The sequence below is a fragment of the Trachypithecus francoisi genome, unplaced genomic scaffold (genome assembly GCF_009764315.1).
Source record: "Trachypithecus francoisi isolate TF-2019V2 unplaced genomic scaffold, Tfra_2.0 Lachesis_group20, whole genome shotgun sequence".
Lineage (NCBI taxonomy): Eukaryota > Metazoa > Chordata > Mammalia > Primates > Cercopithecidae > Trachypithecus > Trachypithecus francoisi.
The window spans coordinates 12,881,691-12,908,255 of NW_022681466.1; the positions used below are offsets into that span (position 1 = coordinate 12,881,691).

General features: G+C 60.4%; 1 protein-coding gene across 5 annotated transcripts in view; it reads left to right on the top strand.

The window, feature by feature from the left end:
* BAHCC1 (BAH domain and coiled-coil containing 1) overlaps positions 1 to 26,565 on the top strand; it is a 70,093-nt gene that overhangs the window by 7,083 nt on the left and 36,445 nt on the right. For 4 of the 5 annotated variants that reach the window (XM_033182584.1, XM_033182587.1, XM_033182586.1 and 1 more), the window contains one exon: positions 24,161 to 24,340. In XM_033182584.1, the coding sequence (XP_033038475.1) occupies positions 24,161 to 24,340 (180 nt within the window). The remainder of the gene's footprint in view (positions 1 to 24,160; positions 24,341 to 26,565) is intronic. The other variant, XM_033182589.1, reaches the window with a different exon arrangement.

Sequence of the window (26,565 nt, forward strand, 5' to 3'; positions counted from 1 at the left end):
AATTGACCTGGATTCTTCCTGCCTGTCTGGGAGTAGGATCCAGCCATTGGGGATGGAGGCCCTGGCCTCTGCGAGGCTGCCTCTTTTTGCTGGGCTGCTCTTCCTGTGCCTGTCTGGCCTGGCACTGCCACCCCAGCTGGACTGAGGCTGTCCCTGCTGGCTGCCTGGGCTGCCCTTCCCCAACCCCACCCAGCACTTTCAGAATGTCAGCCTGAGGGGCCCTGATGGCTGGGATACGGGGCTCTCCGGCTTCTTCCATTGTTTTTCTAAAAATGAAAGTGCTGGGAGCTGTAGACTCCGGCTGTAGGGTTTTATGTTAAAGTGCTGTTCTAGTAACCTTGTCACCGAAAGGTGCAATTAAAATGTTTGGAATCATTATTTTTAGTTCAGTGTTAGATTTTGTCTCTAATACAGATGGTCTGGAGGCAAAGCTGTGAAATCTAGGGGGGAAAAAAGAGAAATCAACAAGAACCAACCCAAGATTTTTCATCAGTGCTACTGCCTGGAGCCACTGGGGCTGGCGCCTCTGCTGGGAGTGTGTGTGTGATCTGGAGGCAGCCCCGGCCTGGGGAGAGGCCCACATAGACAGCCCACCGTCCTCCTGGCTTCTGACTGGGCCAGCTCCTGTCTGTCCTGGTCTGTAGGCCTCCCCTCTCCAGGGGCCAGGGCTCCACCAAGGCGCTGTTTCTCATCTTGGTTTCAGTAATCTGCTCAGATTCCCCTCCCACCCCTTCTCTTGTCTTCTTTGGGGTGTAAATTGCTGGGGCCTGGGAAACCAGGTGCTCTGAGCCTGGGGGTTGTTGTGGGAGAAAGGCGAGGCTCCTTCTGGTGGGAGAACTGCAAACTACTTCTTTCCTGCTAAAAAAGTGCTTCCTACCGCCAATCTCAAAAAGAGAAAAAAAAAAAGAAAAAGAAAAAACACCACAAAACAAAACCAAAAAATACCCCCAACTCGGTAGAGGAAAAAAAAAGATAATTTCGTAGTGTGGAAGGTCCCCATCACAGGCTCCCCTCCCTCATCATGTGATATTTTTTCGTAAAGAAAAAAAATACATTTTCTTAAATACCTCATTAACTCCATGACACGATGGAGTGTTTCTGCAACAGTTACCAACATTAAGTAGGTGTGAAAAGAGTTACTTTCCGAAGACGTCACCCGTCCTGCTCCATAAGTGACAGAGGTAGACATCAAAGTTGCCCCGAGCCCAAAGGAGCTACGGGAATCCGGGAGTGTGAGGCCTGTGGACCCGCAGCGGTGGCCCGCCACGCCCGCCCCGCCGAAGCCCTGTTTGGAATGTGGGTTTCCCCCAGTGGGGCTCGTGCTGCCACCACGTCTGATTATCCCTGTACGGAGCCGCCGCACTTTCTGTAGGAATATCCAGGTCACGTGAGTAATAAGGCAAATTAGTGAGCCAGGCAGAGAACGGCGTTGTGCAAATAGCGCATCTCCCCTGGAAAACGCGCGTCCCCCCAAACGCTCCCCGGTTATTCTTAGAAATCTTCCCTCATCTCCCTGTGAGACAGGGTTCAACAGCCCCCACAGACAGGACAAAATGCATAGGAGGCTGTTAGAATAACATGGATGAGGCTAAAAATACCCCTCAGAAACACACATAAAAAAGCCAAATCCAACAACAGAACGAGCTAAAAATATTCCAGGCTTTGGCAAAGAGCACAGAGTTAAATAAATTATACAAGAGCCATTCATGGGAGCAAGTTGACTTTCTCTCTTACGGGAACTTGGTTCAAGCTAATAAAAATAATAATTTACTAGCCACTGAGCTTTGCATGAGTTTAAATTTAATTGGTGGGGCTTCTGGCGTTTGTCACTTCTTGGCGATTAGTGGGCTTGCCCTGGCCTGGGCCAGAGTGGGGAGGGGATGCTGAGGCTGGGGCTCCTGGCAGCAGGGACACTGTCCCCTGAGGAGCAGGGCCTGGGTGCAAGGGCAGATTACCCGGGAGGTTAGAGGAGGATGGAGACTACTGGGGGTTCCATCCAGGAAGGTAGAAAAAGAACTGGCAAGGCACGGCTATTTTAATTTGATAAATGATTGTACACCTTTAAGAGTCTTTTAACAATCAAGATACACTCCAGCAAGTTGATAGGATGTTCGCTGTCAACTTACATATGTCATCAGAGCTGGCTGTGAGCATAAATAATGTGTGAGCGCTTGGGACAGCTGCAGTCTCTCCTGGAGGCCGAGGCATGGCAGGTAGCACCTCTGTCCCCTGGCAGGCACCTTTGTTCTCCTTCTCTCTGTGTGTCTGGAGGCAGGGGCCAGAGGAGAACAATCATGGGGAATCACTGAATGCTGCTTTCATCCTGGGTGGTTTGATTGGGGTCCCTCCTCTCGGGACTTTCTAGGTCTCCCTACCAAAATAAGAGTCCCCAAAATTACTTGATCAGAGAAGCCATATGTGGATATGGTAGCATTGTCTGGTGTGTTTATTTGTTTGTTTTTGTTTTTCTTTTCGTTTTTGTTTTTTGAGACAGTCTGGCTCTGTCTCCCAGGCTGGAGTGCAGTGGCACGATCCCAGCTCACTGGCTCACTGCAACCTCCGCCTCCCCGGTTCAAGCCATTCTCGTGCCTCAGTCTCCCTAGTAGCTGGGATTATAGGCATGTACCACCACGCCCTAATTTTTTGTATTTTTAGTAGAGACAGGATTTCACCAGGTTGCCCATGCTGGTCTTGAACTCCTGAGCTCAAGCAATCTGCCCACCTCAGCCTCCCAAAGTGCTGGGATTACAGGCGTGAGCCACCGTGCCCGGTCTCTGGTGTCTTTTGAGGCAGCAGATGTTTATATATACAGCCACTTCCCAGGAGTTTTGAACATCCACCCTGGGGTTGGAGTAAGGGTAACTCCCTTTACTCCCTCCTCTTCCTTGGCTGTTTCTTAACTCAGTGCTCCCCCCTCTTCCTTGGCTGTTTCTTAACTCAATACCCCGCCCCCGCCCAGAAATCCTGGCCGGCCCTTCTAACTCCCAAAGGACTACATTTCCCAGAATACCCTGATCTTACTCAGGGTCTGAGCCGAGACTGCCCATGTCCCTGGTTTGGGAATTCCCAAGCACAGATAGAGTTCAGCCAGTCCTGCTGGGAATAAGTACTTTCCTGGTGGAAGGAAGCCTTGCTCCATTGTGCCCCCCTACCCTTCCTTCTGGAAGAAGCTTCTGGGCCCCCCGGCCTGGCTTCCTCCCTACCATAAATATCTGAATATCGGCCCGTAACAAATGGGACCTGTCCTCTGTCCTCTGCCCTCTGGATCCTGTGAAGCAGCTACTGTGACTGTCATGGCCAAAGCCCCACCAGAGAGTCTTCCCCGACCCCCTGAGCTCAGTACATGGCACATGCCCTCTTTTGGAACGGCCTTCTCAGAGGGACCTGGTCGCCCAGCAGCTGCTGTGGAAGCCATACGGGGACTCCTCCTGGGTGGCAGCGGGGCCAGCCTCTGCCTAGGGAGTCCCTCGAGAAAATACCTCCTAGCCTTTGGGGTGCCCTGTTGCCCTCCTGACACCCGCAAACAACAGAAGCTGTGTGTCTTCTTGATGGGTTCATCCTGAATGACAGGTTTCGAAAAAGAAGCCCTCCCTCACGACGCACTGCCTCATTCCCCTGAGGAGGAAGGCAGGCTCGTCCTGGCCTGCCCGGGGAGGGTCCGAAACCCTCAGCTCCTGGGCAGCCTCCTCGAGGGGAGGTGGCCTCCCCAGGTGTCCCCTACCTCGCAGATGTGCTGTGAATGGATTTGGACTCGGGGCACGCCCCTGTCTGTTGGGTAGCTCTGCATTCACCCCCCGACCCCCGCTCCCCGCCCACCTGGGAGCAGCTTCCCTGGGGTTCCCCGGTCCCCATTAACCTCCGGGACCTCATTTCCCCTCACCGAAGACAGAGTATAACAAGCAAAAAACAAAATCAGAGCCAGCTTGCAGTGTCTGGAAAATCACTGCAGCCCAGGTCCTTCTGCGAAGGATGGGGCCTGGAAGGGCCTTGGGCGTGGGGCCGCACTCCGCTCTGGCTCCGCTGCTCTGCCCGCTGACGTTTTTATGGGATAATATACCGTTTCACTCACGCAGGCCTATTTGTCAGTGGGCTGCCCCTGTTTGTTGTAATCTATAATATTACTGCCTCCCGTGGCCCCGGAGCAGCTGCCGCCGGGGAATCCAGGGACGGTGGGCGCTAGGCGTGGGCTGAGGGGATGTGGTGGCAGGCGCTGGGGGCAGGCGGCGCCCAGGTCCTGTTATGAGGTCGGCATGGGGTTTGCAGCGAGCCTCGGGTCTGGTGGGGAGGCGTCCAGCGCCCAAGCTGGGAGCCAGCCGGGCTGGCATGCTGCAGCTATCCACACGATTAGGTTCCAGATCGGATCAGCCAGGAAGTGGATTTTTTTCATTCTGACCTGCTGTGGGGAGGAAGGGAGGGACAAACAGGTGGGTTGGGTTCCTGCCTCCCCTCCTGTCCCCTAGGATCCCCCAACAAAAAGTCCAGTGTCTTGACATGCAGAGACTCTGAGGCTGTCCGGAAGTGCTGCCCCTTCTCTGGGGTCTGTGGGAGACCCACTGTCTCCCAGCTCAGTGCAGGGACATGGTTCTCCAGTGGAAACTTCCAGAAATGGGAGATGGGTGTGCTTCCCATAGAGTCCTCTGAGCAGCAGGCTGGGCTCCCCGAGGCAGAGGGTGACATTGGGGGGCAGTGCCCCACCAAAAAAGAGAAGCCTTAGCCATATTAAGTAAGAAAGAAACCAGCCTGCTGGCGTCTTCAAGGGAAGTCCGGTCCCAGTGCGACTCCCTCTCCCTCTGGTCCTTGGGGCACAGCTGAAGCTTTGTTTGCTTCCCCTGAGACTTCTGCAAGCAGAGGCCCCTCCTGTTCTTACACATGGCATAGGTGAGAGTGAGCAGATCCAGGGAAGAAGAGATAGGGGATGCCCAGACCGGAGACCCAAGGGACCTGAGCCCAGGATGGGGGTGCCACGGTGGGTGGGGGAAGGGGTGTGCTGCAGGGCAGGTGCCTCTCTCAGGCATGAACACACATTGCCGCCTGGCCCTGCGGATGGTAGAGTTGTGGCCCCCTCTTGGGTGAGGCCTACTCTGTAGACCCCAGGAAGGACATCCCAGCGGGGTCCAGTCACAGGCTCACTGACCAAGCTCACAGCTGCTCATACTCACAGATGTGGCAACGTACACCTGCTCCTGTGTGCTCACACCACAAGGCAGGCGTTCACCTGCATACTCACACACACTCACACTCCCACCGTTCACAACTGACCCGCAAGGAGTCCCATTCCAGTGACCCCTGGGAAAGCCAGGCTGCCTAGTGACTGGCACGGGCATCTGTCTGCCCCCTACGTCCTCCGCACCAGCTCCATCCTCCGTCTCCTGGCTCATGGTTCCTGGCCACCTGCAGGAGGGAGCAGAGCCCCAGATCCGCATGACCCTCTGCGGCTCAGCCTCCCTTCAGCGCCTTCCCTGGCCTGCTTCCTCCTGCTGCCACAGTGTGGCTGTGGACCCTGTCCTCAGGCTCCAGCTGAATTTGGCCTTGCCCTTTCCTGAGCTCCTGCTCGGCAAGAGGACATTCCGGTCAAGATCAATTCTAGTGCATGGCGAGTGCCTCGGGATCCGGTCTGGTCCCTGGCTTGCCCTGAGACTGTCTGGCTATCTTGGAAGCCACTGCCTACTTTGGGCGCTGCTTCCTGTCCCGTGTGGCCGCCTCCACCCCAGCCTCTGTGCCTGGGGTCCTAGAGGTTCCTAGATGCTCGGCTACCCCAGGCCCCACCTTCCTCCAACCCCCCAGGCTCCCACCCTGCACTCCCACCTCTCAGCTGCCCCCAGTACCATCTCTGCCCTCCTGGGGCCTACCCCTGCCCGGCCTTTCACTTGGTCAGCTTCTACAATCCTCAGTGCCTGCCCCTGCCACCCTGGAGGCCTGATCTTGGCGTCACATCCTCTCAGAGCCCCCATGTGACCCTGCCTAAGTGGAGAGGGGCCCCCGACTGCTCCATGCCCACCTCTCCTTTCCTCCATGCCCCACACCAGCTGAGCTGTTCTTGGCAGCAGCATCTCCTGGGCCTGCAGCCCTTCTTGTCCCCTTCTGTGACCTTCTAGCCCTGACCACCCACCTGGATCTGTCCCACAAAGTCTGGCAGCAGCCCCTGCCCAGCCCCCCTGGCTGGCTTGCTTGGGGCCAGTGCCTTTCCCCCGATATCAGCCACCTTTCCTGGGGGACTGCAGGCTCCTGAGTCGGCGGGGGCATGTCTTCCTGTCCCTTCCTATCCCCAGAGCTGGGCTGAGCCACGCTGGCCTCCGTCTCCTGCCACGGTACATAAGTGTCCATCCACACTCGGGTGACACACACAGGCACACACGTGTGGGTATGAAGAGCTCTGCTTTTCCCCTAGGATTTCACCCCCATGCTGGAAAAGATGAACGATTAACTCTGGGAAAAACTAAGTTAAGAGGTGGCACTGGTGAGAGGCCCAGCCAGGGTCTCTGGTCTCTTTATTAAAAATCAAGGTGTTCCTCCAACACTGAACCGTGGCATGGGGACACAGGCTGTGTGGCTACCTGCCTGGGGGACATGGCAGCATCCCCTGGCCTTCCTATAGCGTCTTCAGCTGTCATGGCGGCTCCTGAGGCTGCGTGCCCTACACCTTAAAGGGTGTCAGAGCCCAGGGGATTGGCAGATGGAGCTGTCCTCTGATGATTAGCACCACATGAGGTGGGGGGAGACAGAAGTGGGGGTGGGGCTCCTGTCCCCCAAAGACTAGCTGGAGCTGCGCTGGCTGAGTGGCCTGGGGAAGGGGGCACGTGTGTGTGAGTGGAGGGAGGCGGCCCACAGCTGTGAAGGAGAGTCACAGAGGGCCAGGAGTGGGCTCAGGGTGGGGGCCAGTTCCTGTTCATCTCGTGGCCCTGGCTGGGGCTGTGAGGCGACTCCCCGATTGTCCACGCGAGGTTGTGGGGGTACAGCTAGGATTGGGAGCAAAAGCCAATGGCTTCATCTGGGTCATAGGGCACTGGTGGGTGAGAAGGGGACACCTTGGGGGGGCTGCTCCTCCCCCCACCCATGGGCCTGAGGAGAAGGCCGAGTGTAAATCAGCTGCCTCACCTTCTGCAACATCTCTATGCACAGTCTGGCCCTGCAAGCACCTCCCCAGCAGGCTGGGTGTGCCAGCGACCGGGAGGCCATGGCCTCGGGACACATGTCACCAGGCCACAGTGCTGCCTCAGGCCCTTCACATTGTGGGTTTTGCCTTCCAGACTTCGGTCCCTGGAGAGCTCCTGGCCTCAGTGCCTGCCCGAACTGAGGGGAGCACGCGTGATGGGGCCCTGCCAAGCCGCCTTGGCTGCAGCTGCCCTGGCCTAGGGTGGGGGTCGGTGGCCCCTCCTCTTCCCTCCCTGAACCTAGGCCTTCCACCTCTAAAATGGGCAGTGGCCCTGCCTTGCCGGAGGGTTGAGTGGGATTAGGGGATACAGTCCTGGCCCTGGTGCCCTCCCGGGGGCACTGCGGCCATCCCTGTCACCTGCGGGGTCCTGGGAGCCTGCATGAGCTGCCGGAGGCACACAGCCAGCGTGTGCACGGCCCTTCTCTGGTGGAGACTCAGAGGCCTGGGGAGGAGGCGGCTGTGTCCGGGGCCCCTTGGTGGGACCTCCGCTCTTGGCAGGCAGTGAGACTCCTGAGGGCCCCACCTCATGCCTCAGAGGCCCAGGCCCTCTCCTGCGTGTCCGTCAAGGGGTTCAGTGACCTTGAGGCCTTAGTCTGGCCACAGAACTAGGAAACCTGGGCCCTTGGCTCCTGTGCTCTGGCATGGGGGTCCAGCTGCCCCACTTACCCCACCTGTGCAGGGGCTGGCATGGGCTTGGCATGAAGGTGGATGCCCACCCTCCAGCATGTCCTGGGGCATTGGATGTGATTGGGATGGGCAGATGTGGCCCTGCTCTGAGGCACCATGGGTCCTGGCACCCCGGGCAGTGTAGGCGCTCTGGACCCCCAGGTGGGGCCTGGGTGCTGGGGGGCCTTCGTGACCTTCCGGGTCTGCTGGGCTCTAGGACTTGAGAGAGCTTCCCAGTGGCAGAGGGGGACTGGCCCAGGGGAGACACTAGCACATGACGTGCAACGGGACCACAGAGCCAGAAGAGCAAAGATGTCCCTGTATACCCCCAGTCTCGGGGCGGGGGTGGGGCTGTCTGCCTGGGGTTGGGGGACAGTGAAGCAGGCTATGCTTCCGCCGAGTCCAGGGGTGTGGAAGGCCGTTCATCAAACACTCTACTTCCCGGGGGTGGGTTTCAGAGCTCTCTAGGTCCCTCCCAGGGAAGGAGGGCTTCGGAGCTGTGCCTGGGTCTTTGCTCTCCATGTGTCTGTGTGAAGACCTGGGGCCCCCGTGCACCTGCCCTCAGGCCTGAGCAGTGGTCCCTCTCTCTGGGGTCACGCTCCCTTGTTCTCAGTCGTGCAGCTGTCCTCCGCCTGAGCCCATTCATCGCATGCCTGCAGATGCCCATGTCCTGTCTCTGCCCCAAACTGAGGCCGAGGGTCTGCGCCATGTGCCTGATGGGGCCCCAGGAGGACTCACCACCCCCAGTTGAGCAGCTCCCCAGTCAACACCTGGCCTGCTCCCCTTCTTGGCAGCCCCCAAACCCAGACCCCAGACAGGCAGCAGGAGGTGGACTTGCAGTCAGCCTAGGCCCAAGAGAGAGGCTGGGGAGACAGGAGGCACTGTTGCCCTGTGGGTGGGAGCCATGGCTGGCTCCATCCTCCACTGCATTCAGATAGATCAGGGAGGGTGTCGGGGAGCGGGGTCCTTGAGATCGTCGGCCAGCCCCACCCCTACTTGCCTTCCTTCCTTCCTTCCTTGAGAGGCCTCTCCACCCAGCACCCACAAAGACGGGTGAGCTGCTGGCCACCCGGAGAGGGTATGGGGTGGCCCGGGGTGTAGGTTTGGGGCATCCCAGACCTGAGGCCCTCTGGGCAGCTCCCCTTACACTCTACCCAGCCCACCCTGCCGGGGAGGCCTCAGCATAGTCCTCGAGCTCTGGGGACCCCAGCCCAGCCTCCCTGGGTCTCTGGGCCTTTGCCTTTACCCACACTTGCACACCTCAGCAAGGTCCTTCCCAACAAGCCCCTTGCCGCCCTGGCCCCTGCCCCTCCGCACCCTGGTCACTCTTCCCTCCAGCTCTGCACTCACCATCGTATCCCTGCGTCTGCGGGTAGCTTTGCTGCAGGAAGCATTTACATTCAGTGAGACACACAGGTGCACAGAGACCCACGAGTGGCCACGATGAGGGTGGGACCAGGGCCCCATGGTCTCCTGGTTTCTGGCTTCAGCTGGTGACCCCCAGGAGGCCCGATGGCAGGTCCCCCATCCCTGGCCGGTGAACTGGCCCTGGAGTGACAGGAAAGAGCCCAGCTCTGTGGTCACCCAGGATATGCCGGGTCTCCATAGTGGGACGGCCACCCCATCGAGCCGGCCCTGCTGTGGGCCCTGGTCACACCAGGCCAGAAGGTCGCCTTGCGGCCAGTTTTCCTGGAAGCCAGTCCCCTCTCTGAGAGTTTTTGCATCCCTTTGGTATCTAACAATAAACTTTTAATTTATTTTAATGTAATACCAAAATTAAATTGTAATGCATTTTTCGGCTAACCCTTAAAAAGCTCTTAGTGTGGGCCGGGCACGGTGGCTCAAGCCTGTAATCCCAGCACTTTGGGAGGCCGAGACGGGCGGATCACGAGGTCAGGAGATCGAGACCATCCTGGCTAACACGGTGAAACCCCGTCTCTACTAAAAAATACAAAAAACTAGCCAGGCGAGGTGGCGGGCGCCTGTAGTCCCAGCTACTCCGGAGGCTGAGGCAGGAGAATGGCGTAAACCCGGGAGGTGGAGCTTGCCGTGAGCCGAGATCCGGCCACTGCACTCCAGCCCGGGCAACAGAGCGAGACTCCATCTCAAAAAAAAAAAAAAAAAAAAAAAAAGCTCTTAGTGTGTGTAAATACAGATAAAATCGAAGAAAATTCGAAAACTGTATGTGAGGCCATGCCATCCTTCCTAACCCATTGAGAGTTTGATGGTAATACTTAGCAGAAATCCAAAGTGCCTAAGACTGGAGGGCCTCAGATGGGAGATGGCTGGATGGACACCCTTGAAAATGCTGAAAGTCAGAAAAGCCAGAGAGAGACACGTGGCCCGCAGAGGCCCGGGGGCAGCTTCCCACACCTTGGTCAGAGACCCTTGGGGCCGGTCGGCCAGGGCAGGGAGCAGCCACCAGGCTTCGGCCTGCACTGCTGATGCGTGTGAGGCAGGTCTTTCTGGAGTCACCGACTCTCTCTCCTGGCCCCTCCCATACCTTCCCAGGGGCACTTTCCCTGTCCATGACCCCCGCCCCACCCTGGGGCTCTGTCTCTTCTCTGCATGAGTAGCTGGGGCTCTCTCACATTATCTCAAAACTCAAAACATATTAGCTTAAAACAGTGAGTCGCCAGGTGTTGGCTGGGGCCTCGGACATATCCAGACCCAGCTGTGGGGAGTTGCCTCCCAAGGCCACCCTCCGGCTGTCGTGGGTATCGGATTCTTGCTGGCTGCTGGCAGGAGGGCGAGAGTGAGAGAGCAGGACGGAAGCTCGGCGTGGTGCGGCCTCACCTTGGGGGGCAGTGGGTGCAGGACGGAAGCTCGGCGTGGTGCGGCCTCACCTTGGGGGGCAGTGGGTGGTATCACTTCTACCATATCCTATTTCTAGAAATGAGTCCAGGTCCTGTCCACACCAAGGGTTGATTACACAAATGTGAACCCCAGGGTCCATGGTTATCGGGGCCTTCCTGAGGCCACCCACAGCAGTCATAGCCTCCCCCACCCCAGAGTGGGCCATCGGGACCCCACCCGTGGCTGTGGCTGCCTCCCCTGTGCTGACCATGCCCTCCCTGGGTTCTCGCTGCTGCCTGGGGGAGACCTGCCCTCAGGGGTTTGTGCCTCTCCTCTGCCTCATGCCCTCGGCCTCCTTCCATGTGACTTGGCCAAGTGCAAGCCCCAGACTCACTGGAAGCCTGCTCCCTCTCAGTCTCTGTACCCGCTGTGCCAGCCTGGTCCTGGACATCTGAGGCGAGGCTGGCCCTGTTCATCCCTCACCACTCTTCCTCCCCCTTCTCTCTTCCCGGAACACCACATCACCACCTCCACTCTGGGCTGTCCCCTCCGCAGCAGGAGGCCCCTGGATACCTGTGGACCGTCCCCACCCCAGCCAGGGCAGTGCTGTCCACGCAGGTGCAGTGTCGTCTCAGCACCTGTGGGAGGTCCGTTCCCAGATGTTCTGCCAACTGGTGGAGCGAGCCGAACCCAAAACAGCCACGAGGTCACAGGGTCTGTAGCAAGGCCCCAGGGCCCATGCAGGAGGCAGGCCGCTCAGACCCCCTGTGGTTTCCCTGGACTCCAGGCTGGACTCAGGGCGAGGGTCGGTGACCCTGGCCTGTCATGGGCACTCAGCAGCTGTTCGTGTGCCAGCCGGGGTAAGGTGTCCTTCTCTGGATGGAGCGCAGGGCTTGCTGTGGGGTGCTGGGGCCGCTGTGTTCTCTGATCTAGGCAGCGCTTTCTCCTTCTGTTTCTGCATCAGCTGCCTGCCTGGGTGGGGTGCGCAGGTGCGTCAGCCCCCCCAGGGGCTCCCCCAGCCCACCTTGGGCCGACACTGGCAGCCCACCTGGGTGCCCTCGGGATGGAGAGCGAGCCCTGGACCTTCTGAGCGTGTCTCTGGACTCTCCTCCGAAGCTGTGGGGGTGCCTTCTGGGCCCTGCCCCACGCCGGGGAGCCCCAGCACAGCACCCCAAGCCGCCTGCCCGGGACCAGCCATGGCCCCCTTGATGTCCCCCTTGGCAGCAAAGTGGCTCCTTCCGAGGCAGGACCTGTCCTGGGGCAGGGGCAACAGTGTGGGGGTGCCTCCTTCGGCGAGGACCATTGCCTGGCGCCCTGGTCCCTGGGGCAGGTCCTGTCTGGGCAGCAGAGGCTCAGGAGTGTGCTGGTCCTCCCAATGGTCCGTGAGGCCAGCAGGGGTGTGCAGGCGGCCAGCCTCGCTGCCCGGACCCCACAGAGGTGGAGCTCGAGCTGCAGGGCCGGGTGTTGAGGGCACCAGGAGCTGCCGGACCTCACCAGGGCCTTTTCTCCCTTGGGCCTCCCACCCGGACCCCAAGCCGCCTCAGCCAGCCCCGTTTGCCCCATCCCAGAGGTCCCTGCCTGAGCCACCCGCCTTGCCCGCCCACCTGCAGAGTTCCTAGGAATGCCGAGTTTTTACCTCAGAAGGCTGAGGTGAAAAATAAGATGAACAAGATGAACGTGTGTGTCGTGAGGGTGTGGGGCCGTGCGGCAGGAGCACTGGCCATCAGGAGGGCCTGGCGTGCCGCCGCCCCCTCTCTCGGGACAGGAAGGACTGAGGGTCCCTGGGGTTCGTCACAGCTTCACCACGTGTCCCCAAACCCCAAGGCCTCGGGACAGGGTGAGGCTTGGGGTGGAGGTGGCAGGCACCCCCTGGGCCCAGCCCTGCTTGCTCCTGTCGCTGCCACACTGCACTGAGAAGTCTCGTGGGTTCCCTGGATCCCAGCATGGTCTCCGTCTCCCCGCCCCAGCCTGTCCTGTCCCCACCCGGCTGGCCGTCACCCACCACGGTGCCCTGTCCTCGCCAGAGGCCGTGCACTCTGCACGTTTGCTGTGGGCTCCCATCGGAGCTCTGCCCTTCCTGCCCTGGCCCCCCTTCCAGGGCCACCAGATGCTGCACAGGGGGGCTGGGGACAGGCCCAGGCAAGGGGGCTGGAGGAGGGCACCTGGCCTGGTGACCCCCGCCCTCTGAGACTTGTCTGCTGGCAGCTTCCTGGTTCCTTCCTCTCCTTCTCCAGCCATCTCCCTGGACCCTGGGATAGCCCAGAGCCCATACCTGGCTCGCTGCCACACAGCAGCAATAGGCGTGCTCAGCCCCTTGGGGTTGCAGCAGGTTGCTGCCTGGAGGGTCCCGCAGTGGTGGGGAGTTCCGAGGGGGACCTTCATTGTGAAGGAGGGCAGGCTGGGCTTTTTGGAGGTGGCTGGGTGTGAACCAAGCCTTGAGAAACAGAGTTTGGCAAGGGGCATACGTCCCCCTGGAAGGGGAACACAGGTGCGAGGCCCCATATGGCTGGAGCCAGCTGTACCAAAAGCAGTTGGCTGGGAAATAACAAAATGGCACTTCAGTGGGGGCCGGTCCTCGGTTGGGGCTGGTCCCTGCCCTTTCAGCCTCCAGTGACCTGTCTTGGCCCCAGCCCCCACCTAGCCCCTTCCTGGGATACTGCACCCGGAGCCAACCTCATTTTAGGAGTCAGGCCCTTGGCACCCGGTCCTTCTCAGCACCAGGGGCAAGGGTGACCTGAGCCCTCTCGGTGGCAGGTGGACTCTCTCGGCCAACATAGCAGCCACCTCCACACTGGACGTGGTGACCACACGACGTGGTGACCACAGCGTGCGAAGCTGCCCCTGCTCCCTGAGCTACCCCTCAGCCCTGCGTAAGCTGACACAGACTGTCGTTTCTCTCGCCTGGGTGCAGGGACCCCAGCTCTGGGGGCTGCAACTACCCACAGAACCATCACAACAGCCCAGGCTGGCTGTGGGCAGAGCACCCCGCCCTGCCAGGGAGACCACAGGCCTCACACCTCCAGGCAGGCCAGTCTGGGAAACGAGTAGTGTGCGTGTGTGTGTGTGTGCACGTGCACGCCCATGAGGATGGGTGTATGCACGTGTGTATGTGTGTCCATGAGGATGGATGGATGTGCGTGTGTACGTGTGCATGTGTGCGTCCATGAGGATGGGTGTATGCACGTGTGTATGTGTGTGTGTGCATGAGGATGAGTGTGTGCGTGTGTACATGCGTATCCATGAGAATGAGTGTATACACGTGTGTGTGTGTGTCCATGAAGGTGGGTGTATGCGCATGTATGTGCATGTGTTTGTCCATGAGGATGGTTGTACATGTGTGTACATGTGCATGTCAATGAGTTGGGTGTATGCACGTGTGTACATGTGCATGTGTGTGTATGTCCATGAAGTTGGGTATATATGCGTGTGTGTGTCCATGAGGATGGGTGTATACACGTGTGTATGTGTCCATGAGGGTGGGTGTATGGTGTGTGTGTGCGTGTGTGTGCATGTGTTTGTGTGTCCATGAGGATGGTTGTACATGTGTGTACATGTGCATGTCAATGAGTTTGGGTGTATGCGCATGTGTGTGTGTGTCCATGAGGATGGGTTGTATGCATGTGTGTACGTGTGTGTGTGTTCATGAGATTGGGTGTATACGCATGTGTACGTGTGTGTTCATGAGGATGGGTGTATGCACGTGTGTGCATGTGTGTATGTCCATGAAGTTGGGTATATATGTGTGTGTGTGTTCATGAGGATGGATGTATGCACGTGTGTATGTGTGTCCATGAGGATGGGTGTATGTGCATGTGTACATGTGCATGTGTATGTGTGTCCAGGTCCATGAGGATGGGTGTATACGTGGGGTGTGTGTCCATGAGGGTGGGTGTGCGTGTGTGAAAGTGTGTGTATCCATGAAGATGGTGTATGAGTGTGTGTGCATGTGTGTGTATGTCCATGTCCATGAGGTTGGGTATATGCATGTGTACATGTGTGTGTTCATGAGAATGGGTGTATACGCATGTGTACGTGTGTGTTCATGAGGATGAGTATATGAGCATGTGTACATGTGCGTGTGTGTGTGTGTCCATGTCCATGAGGATGAGTGTATACGTGTGTGTGTGTGTTCATGAGAATGGGTGTATATGCGTGTGTACCTGTGTGTTCAAGAGGTTGGGTGTATGCACGTGTGTACATGTGCATGTGTGTGTGTCCATGTCCATGAGGATGGGTGTATACGCGTATGTACGTGTGTGTGTGTCCATGAGGATGGGTATATACACGTGTGTGTGTGTCCATGTCCATGAGGATGGGTGTATACGCGTGTGTACATGTGTGTGTCCATGTCCACGAGGATGGGTGTATACACGTGTGTGTCCATGTCCATGAGGATGGGTGTATATGCATGTATATGTGTGTGTGTCCATGTCCATGAGGATGGGTGTATACGCGTGTGTACGTGTGTGTGTCCATGAAGATGAGTGTGTATGCATGTGTGTGTGTTCATGAGGATGGGTGTATGTGAATGTGTATGGGTGGATGCACGTGTGTACATGTGTATGTCCATGAGGATGGGTGTATGCGCGTGTGTGTGTGTGTGTGTCCATGAGGATGGGGGTGTATGTGTGTGTCCATGAGGGTGAGTGTATGCGCGTGTGTATGTGTGTGTGTGTCCATGAGGATGGGGGTGTATGTGTGTGTCCATGAGGATAGGTGTATGCGCGTGTACATGTCCACAAGGATGGGTCAACATGCAGGAGGGTGAGAGCCTGCCCCCCGGCCACCCTGAGCCTGCACCTGCCTCTGCCCACCCTTCTTTAGCTGCTCTGGTATGGAGCCTGTGTCATTGATGTCGCCTGTGTGGGCCAGGTGGCAGGAGTAGGAGCACACTCCCAGCCGTGGCTGTGGCTAGTCCACTGGAGGATGAGAGGGGCCGGCCAGCAAGGCCACATGGCTGTGTGGACACAGGGCCAAGAGCACTAGAGTCTCCCTACAGCCCCGCTCTGTTGGGGCTCATCTGTGGCTGGTATGCCCGGGCAGGCCCTGGGTCCTCATCCGTTGCCCTGTGTCCCCTCCACGTCCACAGCTAGACTGGACATGTCCAGGGTCAGGGCAGGGGGCGGGGGCCCCAGTTGAGAGGCCAGAGTGCAGGAGGGCAGGGTGGGTGTCCACATGGCCTCCTTTGTTCTGCGGGGACCTGTGGGCCAGGGTGGATACCTGTGCTGGGGTGTGCGTGCGCCCCGACATCTTCACTGGCGTGTCTGTCTCCCGCGACTGGCTCTCTCAAGATGGTGGGATGGGACGCGTTCGGTTTGGAGCGGGGAGACTCATCCAGCTGTGGTGGGGGGTCGCCGAGGGAGTGGCACTGACCACCCTGATTGCCTTCCCACGCCCCTGGCCAGCCGCCCCACGGCCTTCCAGAGTGTCTTGGGGGCAAGGGGAGGTCCTGGCCACCTGCCCGCCCAGGAGTGCGGGTGAGAGACATGGGAGAAGGTGTGAAGAACTGTAGAAGCAGAGAGGGAGCCAGCCTGCGCCCCCCCCCAGCCCCCACCATGGCTGCTCTGAGTCACTTGGCCCAGAGCTCTTGGGGGAGGGAGACCGAGGAGGGACCCCATGGGGAGCATCGGCCACCCCTACCCCGCTCTAGCCAAAAAGCTAAATTTACCCTTTTAATAAGAACCAGACTTATATCCGATTTTCCTTTTCTTTTATTAGTTCTGGGCTGTTGGTGGCTGAGCCCATCCTCTGTCATCATCGGCTCCCGGCCGTTTCCACACTGGTTGGGTTGGGTACACAGAAACCACAGAGTTTTCCTATTAAGGCCTGAGAGATGCTGCCTCTGGGCCAGTGCAGGCTTCTGGAAGGTTCTCCTGAGCGAGCCAAGGGGCTTCCCGGGTGACGTGCTCCTATTCCTGGGCGGGCGCCCCTCTCACAGGCTGCTCCAGGTCCTGGGCTGAGCCCCTGGCTGCGTGCTCTTGGCCTTCCCTCCAGCCTCTCCCTCGCTGCCCCCATGCTGGTTCCTGTCCTTTTGTGCCCCATTTCTTCTCTGTTACTCCTTTCTCCCTGTGCCCGCCTCAGTCTCCATTTGTCTAGCCTCCTTGGTGGAGCTGTGTGTGGGTGGGGAGGTTTGGTGACCCCAGGGGGCCAAGGTACCCTCAGACACTTCCAGGCTGTGGGGGCAGAAAAGGCAACGCTAGGCAGGGCAGGCCCCACGTCTCGCCAGGCGTGGAGGGAGCTGTGCTGGACAGATGGACATCTGGTGGCAGCAGGTGTGCAGTCGGGACAGAGGGCCGCCCCGAATCTGGACAGTTTGCGGGCCCTGGAGAGGGCTTCAGATTGGAGAGGACTCCAGGACAGCCCAAGGAACGCTGGGGCCTACTTCTCCACCGCAGAGGGGAACTGGGCCCGGCCACATGACCTGCTGGCCGGCCCCAGAATCTACAAGACGCCTGGGGGCCACTTTAGGGTCTGGAGAGGCAGCTCAGAACTGAGCAGCTGTGCTGGGTGGGTGGCTGGCTCCCATGCAGCAGGGGACTGGGGGCTGGAGCTGCAACTTGGTGCAGATCTGAGGCCCCCTCCACCACCAGTGGACCGGGACGTGCCCTGACCCAGGGCAGCTGTTCATCCCAGTGCCCCTTCCATGCCACCTTGTGCACAGCGGAGACCAAGAGCCTTTGCCAAGGTTCAGGCCAGTAAGGGGATAAGCCTGGTGGAGGCCTGAGCCCTGGGAAGCAGCATCTTTGAAGACTTGCCCAGCTATGTGGCTCCCGTGCCCGAGAACAGAGTCTGCCAAGGTGTGCATACCCACAGACGTGTGTGTGTGTAGCCACTCATCCCAGACACGCGAGCACAGTCAGACCTTGTGTTCATATCCATAGTCACGTGCACATGCCCAGAGACAGGTTTGCACACTCAGACACACACTGTGAGTCTCACACACTCTCCCTCTCCTGCCTCCGCGCAAGTGTAAGTGTGCACAAGTGTGAGGTGCACCCCACATCTTCTCGAGTTTGGACCACTAGTGATTGCAGCCAGGGTGGGGGAAGCATCACTGGGTTGTATCTGGGGGTTGAGCCTGCAAACACCTGCACACCCAGCGTGCACCTTCCTGTCTCCTAGCCACATCTGCACACCTAGGGTAGCATGTGGCTGGGCCTCTAGCCCCTGCCACAGCAGCTTCTGGTCTCCTGGTGCGGGTGGCGGTCCCAGAGTGGCCTCTCACCCCAAGGCAGGGCCTGGTCTCCCCACCCCTGTCCCTCACTCCTCTTCCTTGGCAGCCAAATGGTCAGATGCTACACCCCTGCCTCCAAGCAGGCTGCACCTCCCCTCTGCATCCACCAGGAACCTGTGCAGTGTGGCTTCCTCCCCCGCCTTTCCCGGAATGAGGAATGTGGGGCAGGGCCAGCAGCGGGGCTGCTCCTCCTTCCTGCCTCCCCTCCCCTCCTGCGCAGCTCCCTTGGGAGCCTGGCTCGTGGGAAGGGTGCTTGAGACCGCCCATCACTCCATTCCCAGCCACTCCTGGTGTCTTGGGGGAGACCAAGGGACAGCCCCAGGGGAGCCTGGTGTCCCCCGCCTGGGCGGGCCCTGTCGGGGGCGGGGAAGGTGTGGAGCGGAAGCCAGTGCTGAGGGAAGAGGGGAGCCTGAGCGGGTGTGGGTCGGGGGTGGGAGCTGGCGCAGGCGGCGGGTGCAGCCGCCAGACTCGGAGCTGGGGAGGCCCATGCCAGCAGCCCGGCAGCTGGGCTTCCGGAAACAGCGGGAGCCGGGAGCCTGGGAAGGGCCTCGCTGCTTCTCTGGAGCTGCCGCCATCTCAGCCAGGCTTTTTTTTTTTTTTTTTTACAACCCATTTCACAGTTTCCAGAAAAGGAGGATGTCTCGGCGGCTCACTTAACTCAAAACAAATGCTCGTTCTGCCGGCTCTGCGCCCACCTCTCCCGGCTCCCAGGCCCTGCAGTCCTCTTGTTCCGTCTGTCTTCAGTCTGGTGCCACAGGGCAGAGCAGGGTCAGCCTGGCAGGAGAGTGGGGTGGGGCACAGTGGGCACCTGGCCATCCGGTTGCCCAGGCCCAGCCTCTGGTGTGTGGATCCTTGGGAGCCCTGGATGGGGGCTGCTGGCATGGCTGCTGGACCGACCCTCACGGAGGGAGTGGCTCGCCGGGGAGTCCTGGGCTCCAGGGCCCCAGCATGCTCTGTACCCCTCGGGCTGCCCAGCATGTGTTGCCCTTCTTGGCCATCCATGGCAGGGAGCCTGGCAGACAGGTTGGGAGGAGGTAGGCCAGCTCCCATCGGCGTCCTGGCCACTTAGGGCCACATCTGCTGCAAGCCCATGTGGCCAACTCTCACCTATTGTGTGCCAGCCTCCTCATACAGCAGCCCTGGGCCGGGGCCGGGCTCAGTGGGCATCGAGACTCTAGCCCAGCTGTTGTGCAGCTGTTCCCCAGTCCTCCCGCTGCTAGGCCGCCCTGGGACAGCAGGTTCAGGCACAGCCTGCCTCCCTGTCTAGTTGGCTGGACCTTGGGCTCCAGGTCAGACTGGCCTCCCAGGGATAGGGCTGTGCCCGAGGACCTGAGCCACCTGGGGGTGGCCACAGACCTCCCGGCATTGCTGTCTCCCGAAACTGTTTCCTTAGCTAGCCGGGCGTCTGAACCAGGCCTCTGCAGCATCTTAGGCAGAGCTGAGGTGGCCCTGGAGCTGGGGCCAGAGCCTAGTCCGGATCTAGAATTGCAAACCCGGCCTGGGCTGGCTGGGCAGTGAGGGCAGCCGGCTGGAGGCCAGTGTGCAGTCCTCGGTGGCCCCGCTGACACCGTGTCCAGCTTCCTGGTCCCTTCCCCAGGAACATCCAAACTTGTGCTGCATCTCTGTGATGAGAGCTGATGGGAAGCCTGGCAGAGCGGCCCCAGGCAGGCTCTGTGCGGGGCCAAGGCACCCTGACCGTGCATGTGGCGGGGGACAGGCCATGTTCAGCCCCCAGCAGAGCACTTGGGGCAATGGGCCTGGACCAGCAACTTAGACTCGGTCATGCTCCATCTCTTACCAGCCCCATGGCGGGCCCATGACCGACCTTAGGAGCATGGTGGCACTAGGTCACGTGAGTCTGAAGCCCCAGGCAAGGAAGGTGCCACTGCAGGCAGTGCCAGGATGGGGCACTTGGCCTGAGGAGGCCTAGGTCAAGACCCCTCCCCGGCTCCCAGCTGCCTCCTCCTGGGCTGGTAACCACAGCACTTGGTAGACAGGGACTTTGCCAAGAGGAAAGAACCCTCAGCCCAGTTCCCGGCTGGCCTTGTCCCACGCGGTCTGGCCCTGGCTGGAGCCCAGGCTACACTCGGCTCCCAGGCAGCTGAGGCCCAGGCTGTGTCTGGGGTTGGCCACTGGTCGGCAGGTGGGGGCTGGGGAGGTGGTAGCCTGGTCTGCCTGTGGCTCTGCCGGCCAGTCACAGTGCCATCCCCAAACACCTGGAGGTGCGGGTGACAGTAGAGGCGTGATGCTCTGTCTTGGAGTTTCCTGGACTCCTCAGGAGCTGGGTGGGATAGGGAGGGCCTCAGGTGGCCAGGAGTCCCATCCCCCACACTCGCGGAGGTCACCACAGTAGTGACCACCTGGCAGGGCCTGCAGAATCTGCTTCCAAGTTTCAAGCCAAGGACAGGGCCATGGGGGAGAAATCCCCCCTTTAGAGTAAGCATCTGAGCCCCCAGCCATGTGCGGGGCCCGTGCTCATGGGGCAAGGGGGGTGCCGGGCCGAGGCTCCTCCCCTGCCTGGTCTGGTCTCCGAGGTGCTGGCCTGCTGAGCCGCCAGCGAGGACCCCTGGCAGCAGCTGCCGCCCAAGTCAGGATTTCCAGAAGCAAAAGAGGCCACCCTAGTCCCTTGTGGGGGATGGTGGGCCTCTCATGGTAGGCTCAGTGCCCAGGATGCCCGGACATGGAATTGGGATACAGCATGCGACCCGGCGTGCTACTGGAGAAGTGTGTGTGCCGCTGTGCTCACAGTGGTCCTGGAATGCTCACGCGAGGGCCTCGGGCAGGGGTCTCGGGTGACTCGGCTTCCTCTCTCGTGATTTTTTTTTCTTGGAGGCGGAGTCCCACTCTGTCATCCAGGCTGGAGGGCAGTGGAACAATCTCGGCTCACTGCAATCCTCGCCTCCCAGATTCAAGCGATTCTCCCACCCTCAACGTCCCGAATAGCTGGGATTACAGGGCGCGCCACCGTGCCCGGATAATTTCTGTATTTTTGTAGAGACGGAGTTTCACCATGTTGGCCAGGGTGGTCTTGAACGCCTGACCTCAAGTGATCCACCACCTTGGCCTTCCAAAGTGCTGGGATTATAAGCGTGAGCCACCGTGTCTGGCCTCCCTTGTGCTTTATTACCTGAGGTTATTGTGGTGAAAATACAAAGACGTGAAGTTTGTATGACAAGGAGACAGCAATCCAGCTGGCCCGTTACCAGAATGAAAGGGAAAAGAGGTGAAAGAGACCCCCACGTCAGCGGCCCTGCCTGACTCTGGGCACAGACAGCACTTTGGGGCCCCCAGCTTGGTGAGGCTGGTCAGGCGCAGGGAGGGGCTAGGCTGGAGCCCCCATCCCCTTCCCTCTCATTCCCCAGATTCTGGGGCTGGGGACCCTTCCTTAGTGGGCTCAGATAAGGCAGCACAGCAGGGTCCCCCAAGTCTGGAGACAGGCTGGTTGCCTACTGAGGGCCCCGTGGGACACCAGGGTGTGTCCCGCCCCCGCCTGACGTGGTGTGGGAGAGCTCAAGGTACGGGGTTCTCAGGCCAGGATCCTGGAGAAATCCCTTCTCCAGACCCAACTTTTGGACTTAGTTGCTTCCCACCATCCCAGGGAGGAAGAGGCGGGAGGGACTTCCCCAGGAGGGTGTGGGGGTGGGAAGGCCTGGGGGACTCGAGGCGGGCCTGGGCGAGGCAGCAGCAAGCTTCCAACTCCAAGGGGAGCCCACACTCACCCCACAGGCATGCCCCAGTGTCCCCAAGCAGGGGAAGCCAGCACTTCCCTTCCCAACCCAGAGTCCCCTCCCTGGCCGCTGGGCCTGTGGTCTGGCCCTGGCCCATGGCAGTCCCAGCCCTGTGGTCCGGGAAGCCCCTGGCTCGCGGGCACCTTCGCCCCCTGCCCTGGGCCTGGACCTGGGCCTGCTCCACAGTCCCTTGGGCCGGCTCTTCCTCTCCACCCGCCCACCCGCCGCAGAGGCCAGCTCACAGCCCACGTCCCCCACCAGCACTTACAGACCCCTCCTCTGCTGCCACGACCGGGAGAGGCCCCTTGAGTCCACGTGGCTGCGTTCACACACGAGAGGGGAAGGGGCCTTGGGGGCCCTGGGCTGGGAACTGGCTCCACACAGCAGGACCCTGCCAGGGCGCTGCAGGGCAGCCCCCGCCACCCCCCTGGCCCCGCCGCCTCTGCTGAGTCACTTCATGTCTGGGAAGTTCCCAGGGCCAAGCCAGGCTGGATGAGGCATCAGAAATTCACAAATTCCCCCTGCCTCCCGGGCAGGGGAATGGCTGTCCTGACTCACCTCGGGCTGGGCCCCTGCAGACCCCCACTGTCCCCATACTCAGCCTCATACCCTCTTTCCCGAGGGGGCAGTGCCCCCGCCCTGGGTTCCTGGGATGGTCCCAGGCCAGGCTTGCCGCCCGTGGAATGGAGATGACAGGGTGCCAGGGTGCCTGGCTGGGGTGGGGGCCGCTCAGTGACAGCCTCAGACCACCCACGGAGCAGCAGGGCCACCGTGTGCAGAAATCTGTGTGTGCTGTCCTCCGTGTGCAGGAGCTGGTAGTCATGGCAACCCTGGGAGGCTCCCTTGGGCTGGCCTTGGCCACTGGACTTGGGCAGAGGGGGGCACGGTCAATGGGCCACAAGCAAGCGTGCAGGCGGGTCGATGGGCCTGGAGGGCTGGGCTGGACGGGGCCTGGGGTCCTGGGGGCTCACCATTTCCCACACTGAGGCTGCCAGGGGAAGTGCGGGGTATCCTGGCGGTACCCAGGAAGGAGCCTCTCACTGCCTCCACCTGACCCAGAGGTGAGCGCCATTCGCAGCTCTGTGCCAGCCGAGTTGGGGCCCAGCCCTGGGAACCCTGAAGGGATTTTAGAAGCAGATCTGTCCTCAGCGCTGCCCTTCCTTCCTTTGTCCCCCACCCTCGGTCTTCTGCCTGGCTCAGTTTCTCCCTCCGCTCACCTGGGACTGGGGCACTCCTCTGACAAGTCAGTTTATTGGGTCTGGGTAGAGGGATGAAGACCCCACTCAGGAGAGAGAACAGCTTCTCCCAGTGCTGCCTGGAGGGGCCGAGACTGCGGGGCCCGTGGAGCTGACACATGGCCTATGGCTGGGGCCCTGCTGACCCTGGTGCCTCATGTGTCACCTTGGCCTTTGTAGCAAGTTTGCCAGTGCCTAAGGGGCCTTGGAGCTGCCCACCGCTGTGGGCTGGGAGAGTCGGGGTGCTCTCCCTGTGAAGAGGAGGCCTATCCACAGGCCATGAAAGTTGATTTGGCACAGTACCCAGCACCTGGGTGGTGGTGGTGGTGGTGGTGGTGATGGTGGTGGTGGTGGTGAGTGATGTGGTTATTGATGGTGATTGGGTATTGATGGTGATATGGTTGTTGGTGGTGGTAATTGGTTGGTGATGGTGATGGTGATGTGGTTGTCATTGAATGTGGTTGGTGATGGTGGTGGGTGATGTGGTTGGTGATGGTGGTGGGTGATGTGGTTGGGGTGATAGTGGTGATGATGTGGTTGGGGTGATAGTGGTGATGATGTGGTTGGGGTGATAGTGGTGATGATGTGGTTGGGGGTGATAGTGGTGGGTGATGCGGTTGGGGTGATAGTGGGTGATGTGGTTGGGGTGATAGTGGTGATGATGTGGTTGGGGGTGGTGGTGGGTGATGATGTGGTTGGGGGTGATAGTGGGTGATGTGGTTGGGGTGATAGTGGTGGGTGATGTGGTTGGGGTGATAGTGGTGGGTGATGTGGTTGAGGGTGATGGTGGTGGGTGATGTGGTTGGTGATAGTGGTGGGTGATGTGGTTGGTGGTGTGTTGTGGGTGATGATGTGGTTGGGGTGATAGTGGTGGGTGATGTGGTTGGGGTGATAGTGGTGGGTGATGTGGTTGAGGGTGATGGTGGTGGGTGATGTGGTTGGTGATAGTGGTGGGTGATGTGGTTGGTGGTGTGTTGTGGGTGATGATGTGGTTGGGGTGATAGTGGTGGGTGATGTGGTTGGGGGTGATAGTGGTAGGTAATGTGGCTGGTGGTGGTGGTGATGTGGTTGTAACAAAGATGACATTCTTGGGTTTTGCATCAGCAGGAGGGTGTCAGTACCGGGACACTTGAGGCACCCAAAGACTCAGGACTCTGAGTGTGGCTGTCAAAGGCCTGTGTGGGTAGCCTTTCCCATCATCGGTTTCTTGGGTATTGAAAGACAAAGACTCCAGGGGAGACTGGGCCTGAGAGTCCCCCATGGAGAAGGGCTGGGGTGTTGACCCTGCCCTGCCTCAGGCCACACCCTGGGACCTGCCCCCAGACTCACTCTTGCCGTGTGTCCACAGCCAGCAGCCGCCTGATGGGAAGTTCTCCGGCCTCCTCTTTCATGGGCAGTTTCCTCTCCAGCAGCCTGGGCTCGGCAGCCTCCACGCACCCCAGCGGCCCCAGCTCCTCCCCCTCTGAGCAGGCCTACCGTGGCTCCCACCCTGCCACCTCCCAGATCTGGTTCTCCCACTCCCACGAAGGTAAGTTGGCAGACTGGGCTCTCAGCGATGCCCTGGTGGCCAAGAGACTGACCCTGGTGCCCGGGCCAGGGGCAAGTGAGGGGCTCCCACGAGGGCAGTGGGAACCTGGCTGGTGGACGCTGACAAGCAGGCTCTGGTGGGGCCGCCTCCCTGCCGAGGAAGCCCCAGGGGAAGTGGTGATTGGCTGGAAACAAGGGCAGCCTGTTCAGCAGTGGTCCTGACCAGATGTGTGCTCCAGATGGGCAGCAAGGGGGAACGGGGGAGCCAGGAGGGGCTCTGGGGAGCTGAGAAAATGTGGAGTACAGCTGGGCCGGCCGGGCTGGGCTCACCCTCACAGTGGCCGCGCCCCACTTCCCCAGATGCTAGGAGGTGGGCTCCAGATCTGCCAGCCGGGAGGGGAGGGGGCGGGAGAGCTGTCATTGCACACAGGCTGCCACCCTGGGGCCTGGCCCAGGACAAAGAGTTCCTCCCAGGCCACCTGCCTCCCCATGGGACACAGCCCTGGGCACACAGTAGGCACCTCACGAATACTGGCTACTCTCAGGCTGCCTGGCCAGCAGGAGGCCCCTGGAGGCCCTCCTGGCCTTTCACTGGCAGGGCACCCCTGCCCGGATCCCCTTGCTTGCTCAGACCCCTTGCCCTGCAGCCTAGGCGGCGGCCCTGGGCCCCCATGTCCCTGGGCCCACAGTTGCTGGTATTCCCTCGGCTACCCCAACCCTGCAGTGTGGGAAGGGTTAAGCTCCCCCCGCCCCCCGCGGCTGGCACGCAGAGAGGTAATTGCAGTTGGCAGCGGGCACACAGGGCTCTCTGCTCCTGGCACCCGGCGCTGCCGTAACTCAATGACTGCTGAGCGGCGGGCGTCGTGTTTACAGAGTGCTGCGGACCCACACACCACGCCACCGCCCCGTTCCAGGCAGGGAGATTAGCACCCGGCACTGCTGGAAGCAGAGAAACCTCTCTTTGTGCAACAAGAAAGGGGCTGTTTTCCAAGCAGAACAGGTGACGAGTGAGGGGCAGTTGCTGAAATAATCTGGGCTTTCGGCGCAGGGCGCACATGTTGGGCAGGCGACAAGGAACAACCTCTTCCTGGGTGCAGGGGAGGCCGCTACCTTGAGATGTCGTGGATAGCATGGGGTCCTCGGTCCAGACTCCCCTGCCCCTTCCTCCCACCCCTGTACTCCTAGCGGCCTCCTGGAGGGGAGACCAGGCTGGCCATGGCTCCTGGGCTGGCTGTGGGGGCCCCGCCTTCCTGGCTCATACCCCCTACCCTGCCTCAGCCTTCTGTGTCTGTGGGCAAACGCCCCCGCCAGCCACAGCATCTGGCTCCCAGGATGTCTTTGGGAGGGAGGAGGGTGGCCTGGCATGGGGGGAGCAGGAAGGGGACGCCTGCGGCAGCCGTGGTGAACCCCCCCACAACAGACGCAACGGCTGTTGCCTGGCCCTGGCCCAGCCACAGGTGCACAGATCCACCTAGGACCACTGACTTGGTTTCCCCTCCTGGCAGTGGTGGCCCCTAGTCAGGGCCCAGAAGTGGCACCAACCCATCTCCAGTGTTCTCCGCACCAGGAGAGAGCTCCTATGCCACTCCCTCTGCCCACCCTGGAGGACTCCAGCAGCAAGGAGGGCCGTTTGTGGGTAGCACCACCTGCCTTGGAGCCCCCGTCCCGCCCCTCTGGGGGCTGCTCAGAGGGTGGGTGTGCGGTGGCCCACAGGCAGACAGCACCCACAACGGCCTCTAGACACTCACTTCCCCTCGTGCCAACGGCTGCCTGGGCGGAGCTGACCACATCCCACCCTGGGGACCCCACCACCTCTCAGCCCCTCACGCCCACCCTGGGGACCCCACCACCTCTCAGCCCCTCACGTGGGGCCCGGCATCAGCGGGTTCCATCTGCTCCCAAGCCCCTGGGAGTCCCCCTGGCTGGGTGGGAGACCCGTGTCCTGCCACAAGGCTCGACATGAGCCCCTGGCGTCTGGGTTCCTGAGCCCCTTCTGTCTGTGTCCCGGGGAAGTAGCTCCTCCGGGCAGGGGTGGCCTGAGCAGGAGGGGAGGACTGTGCCCACAGTGGCCCTGGCTGTGTCACACCGAGGAGGTTCACCTGTCTAGCCTGCTGGGCACCTGGCACCCTGGCTGGGCGAGATGCATCTCCCGCCATCCGTGTCAGGTTGGGGCGGGCACGTGTGCGGGACAGTGGTCTGGGTGGACCAGCACAGGTGGAGGCAGGA